This window comes from Humulus lupulus, chromosome 2, assembly GCF_963169125.1.
Source record: "Humulus lupulus chromosome 2, drHumLupu1.1, whole genome shotgun sequence".
Taxonomy (NCBI): domain Eukaryota; kingdom Viridiplantae; phylum Streptophyta; class Magnoliopsida; order Rosales; family Cannabaceae; genus Humulus; species Humulus lupulus.
The window spans coordinates 254,940,647-254,945,107 of NC_084794.1; the positions used below are offsets into that span (position 1 = coordinate 254,940,647).

General features: G+C 34.5%; 1 protein-coding gene across 1 annotated transcript; it reads left to right on the forward strand.

Moving 5' to 3' along the window:
- Nucleotides 1–1,571: 1,571 nt before the first annotated feature.
- Nucleotides 1,572–3,939, forward strand: LOC133819226 (pentatricopeptide repeat-containing protein At1g09900). Its single transcript, XM_062252417.1, has one exon. It carries the CDS (start codon nt 1,919–1,921, stop codon nt 3,764–3,766), a length of 1,848 nt encoding a protein of 615 aa, XP_062108401.1. The 5' UTR covers nt 1,572–1,918; the 3' UTR covers nt 3,767–3,939.
- The last annotated feature ends 522 nt before the right edge of the window (nt 3,940–4,461 follow it).

Genomic DNA, 4,461 nt, shown 5'->3' on the forward strand with positions numbered 1-4,461 from the left:
TCATTGAGCCCAACAACGTTCAATGGGCGCGACCGTAACGAGAGAACTAGGACTAAGATGCAGGCTCGACTCATCTTCCCCGTCCGAACCTACCTATATCCTCTGAGATGCCAATAGAAGTGGCATACTAACTAGTTGATGGAAATAGACCTGGTCAAGAATCCAGGGGAGATATTCAATGTCACAATGTCCGTCTTAGCAAACGAACCCGAGTTCTAGTGAACGAACCAGGACTCCGGTAAATAAACCGGGACATTAGTGAACGAACCCGGACCAGACTTCTGGATAGGGTAAGCCTGATCTTCCCTGACGCTGACATGTCCCCGAGAAAGATGGAAGTTGGTCTCCTCAACTAACCTATAGAAAAGGGTACACGCAGAACGTACATTGTTCCTAGGAAATAGTACTGCCACTACTCTGACAGATCTTGTCCCTAGGATCTCCTTAGAAGCCCACGCGGACCAATCCGAGCTAACGTACTATGAGCAGCTGTACGGCTTGGCCATGCCCAAGCCGGCCTAATAGGCCCAGATTACTACATTTTATTATATAACATTCTTTGTATTAAAACTCCATTAGTGAGTAAACCGTGATTACATCCCTATTGGGCCCGGATTAGTCCGGCCTAAGCCCACTGCACTTAACTACCTATAAATAGGGTCAGTTGTGCACTGTAGCGGGGATCTCAGATTTTCTCTTGTACGCAATTACTCTGCTAAAACTTGCAGAAAACTCCATTGTCAAAAGCTCTCTAAAATCAAATACAACAGACTCGTGGACTAAGGCTCATTAACGCCCCAACCACGTAAAAACTATGTTGGTTCATCTTTTATCCTTTCTTTCCAACTCTTATTTCTTAATATATTCCTAGTTTCTAAAAAACTCAGTAAACATGTTGGTATATATATATATTGTATAGGTTTTTATAATTTTTTTTTGTATTTATATTTTATATGTTTTTATAATTATGGCGGCGATAATACCTAAATTTTTTCAAATTTAATAATTATATTAATATAAATTCAAATGTTATGAAATATGATCATTATAATAAATATAATACAAAATTAGATATTTAATAATTATATTAATATAAATTCAAATTTTATAAAATATCATTATGATAATAATATATAATTCTAATTTTTTTACTAATTTTATTAATATAAATTCAAATATTATAAAATATTATTATATTAATATTTATACAAGATTAATTATTTAATACTTATTTCAATATAAATTTAAATATTATAACAATAATATATAATAGATAATCTTAATTTTTATTAAAAAAATTATCATTATTTATATCTAAAAAAATTATTATATTATATATATTTTAAAAAATCATAACAATATTTTGGTTTAAATTTTTTTAATATATTTATGTTATTTTTTATATATAGTATTATATATTTATTTGAAATTTATATGATAATAATACAAATTTAATAAATTCTATAAATGAAATAAAAAAAAAAAAGTTTTCTTGTTTGTGCGAATATTTAGCTAGGATGACACGTGACTTTTTTAATTAATGGGACAGGAATTGAACAATATTTCCGAGAGAGGTAATTTCAGTCATAAAATTGTTTTTCAAAAACCGAATGGCAGAGACTGGATAAAGCAAAAACCCTGGCTGATGCCCCCCACTCCACTCCATACTCATCTCCTCTTCAAAATCTCCATTAGTGAACAGAGGCAAGCTCTATCAATAATAGGTTACGCTTTCTTCTTCTTCACTTCTCTCTCTCTCTGTCCGTACATATATGTTTTTATTTTTATTTTAAGCAACTAGTTTTCTTTTCGGTACTAAACAAACCTCTTCGAAAATCTTCTCGTAGAGTAGACAAACTCATCTATTAGCATTTTGAGAGTATTGGGTTATGGTATTTTTGTAGAGTAGTAGGAAAATATGGATTCATTTGTTCCCATAACGCAAACTCCTGATGGGTTTTGCTCATTTCACAAACCTGGTTTAGAGAGTTGCAGTTATGGATACAAAGTACTTGGTGATAAGATTGGTACCCAGAAAAACTATTCTGTTGGGGTTTCAGTGGGCTGCAAAACTCGGGTTCTTGTTCTGTCTCACAATGTTGAGTGTAGGATAAATGAGGGTTATAGTAAGCATAGGAGAAAGCCTGCTCTTGCTCTCTCCAAAATTGAAACGTTTATCTCCAATGCCAAGTTGCCAAAAGTTGAGGTAATTCCATTTCAGCAGTTGAATGGGGCGAGCTCAGGCCCCGCCAATTCGATTAATAATCAGGAATTCGATGGTAACAATCAGCTCCGTCGATTTGTTAGACATGGGGAATTGGATGCAGGGCTAAGGGTTCTTGAGGCAATGGTCAATCGGGGAGATATTCCAGATATTATCGCCTGTACGAGTTTAATTCGAGGGTTTTGTAAGAGTGGAAAGACTAGAAAGGCAACTCAGATTATAGACATGTTAGAGAAGTCAGGGGCTGTTCTTGATGTTATAACTTACAATGTCTTGATCAGTGGCTATTGCAAATCTGGAGAGATTGATAATGCTTTACAGGTTTTGGATCAAATGAGTGTTGATCCTGATGTTGTTACATACAATACTATTTTGCGTACTCTTTGTGATAGTGGGAAACTGAAGGAGGCCATGAAGGTACTTGATATGTGGGAGGTAAGGAACGGGTGTTATCCAGATGTGTTTACATACACCATATTGATTGAAGCAACTTGTAAAGAAAATGGAGTTGAGCAGGCAATGAAGCTCTTAGATGAGATGAGGAGTAGAGGATGCAAACCTGATGTTGTAACTTACAATGTTCTTATTAATGGAATGTGCAAGGAAGGGAGGCTAGCTGAGGCAATCAAATTCTTGCATAGCATGGCATCTTATGGCTGCCAACCTAATGTAATTAGTCATAATATTATTCTGCGTAGCATGTGTAGCACCGGGAGGTGGATGGATGCAGAAAAGCTGTTAGTAGAGATGGTTGGTAAAGGTTGTTCTCCTAGTGTTGTTACTTTCAACATCTTGATAAACTTCTTGTGCAGGAAAGGTTTACTAGGCCGAGCAATTGACATTTTGGAGAAGATGCCTAAGCATGGTTGTACACCTAATTCCTTGAGTTACAACCCGTTGCTTCATGGGTTTTGCAAAGAGAAGAAGATGGATAGGGCAATTGAGTACTTGGACATAATGGTGGCTAGGGGCTGTTACCCTGATATTGTGACCTACAACACTTTGCTCACAGCATTATGCAAAGATGGGAATGTTGATATTGCTGTGGGGATACTTAATCAACTAAGTAGCAAAGGATGCTCACCAGTTCTGATCACCTACAATACAGTAATCGACGGGCTCTCGAAGGTGGGGAAAACAGACCGTGGTATTGAACTTTTGGATGAGATGCAGAGAAAAGGTCTCAAGCCTGATATCATTACATACTCTTCACTTGTTGGAGGGCTTACCAGGGAAGGAAAGGTTGATGAAGCAATAAAGCTTTTCCATGACTTACAAGGACTTGGAATAAAGCCTAATGCAATTACCTTCAACTCTATCATGTTGGGACTTTGTAAGACTAGGCAAACGAGTCGAGCCATCGATTTTCTGGATTATATGGTATCCAAAGGATGTAAACCTACTGAAGCTACATATACCATTCTCATTGAAGGTCTAGCTTATGAAGGCTTGGCAACTGAGGCTTTGGAGTTGTTAAGTGAGTTATGTGCTAGAGGTGTTGTGAAGAAAAGTTCTGCAGATCAAGTGGCAGTAAGGATGTAGTTCAGTCTCAATCTCTTTATTCTCACCAAAACACAAGAGTACAATATGTTGTTTACTGATTTTATTTTCTTTATGATAAAAGGTGATAAATATATGATACATTATTGCTACAACTTTCTCTCTCGAACTAGTTATGATATGATATATAATATATATACAGATTATGAATTGCATATCTCTGCATCTCAGTATCATATTACTATATAATGATTTACAAGCAAGTTAAAACTACTTAAACACTAGACTGGAACGTCATTGATTAGGGAGCTTTAATTTGGTTTCTTTCATATTTGGATTAAATTGATATAGTGTTATTAGTGAGTTCTATTTCTTATGATTGGATTTCCATCTAATATTTATTTTGTTCCAGTTTAGTTTGTATTTTGCCCATTTAAATTTTCTAATTCTACAATTTTGTTAGGTTAAATGTCTTCACTCTTTTCCAACAAAAAAAAAAATTGCCTTCACACTTCATCAATGATCATTTATCTTTTTTTTTGTTCAATTTTTTTTTACTAACTATGGACATTATAATTTTTAATTCCCTTAAGACTTTAAATTTGGGTTTTTTCATTAATATCTCTTCTATATAAAAAGTGTGTATATAATGGAAATTCTTGTTTTTAACGAATTTTTTTTTCCATTTAAAATCTAAAAATAGTTTATGCATGTATAATATTCTACACTATAATTTT

Excerpts from the sequence above, each read along its gene's own strand:
- LOC133819226 (XM_062252417.1), top strand. The coding sequence starts at position 1,919 with ATGGATTCATTTGTTCCCATAACGCAAACTCCTGATGGGTTTTGCTCA.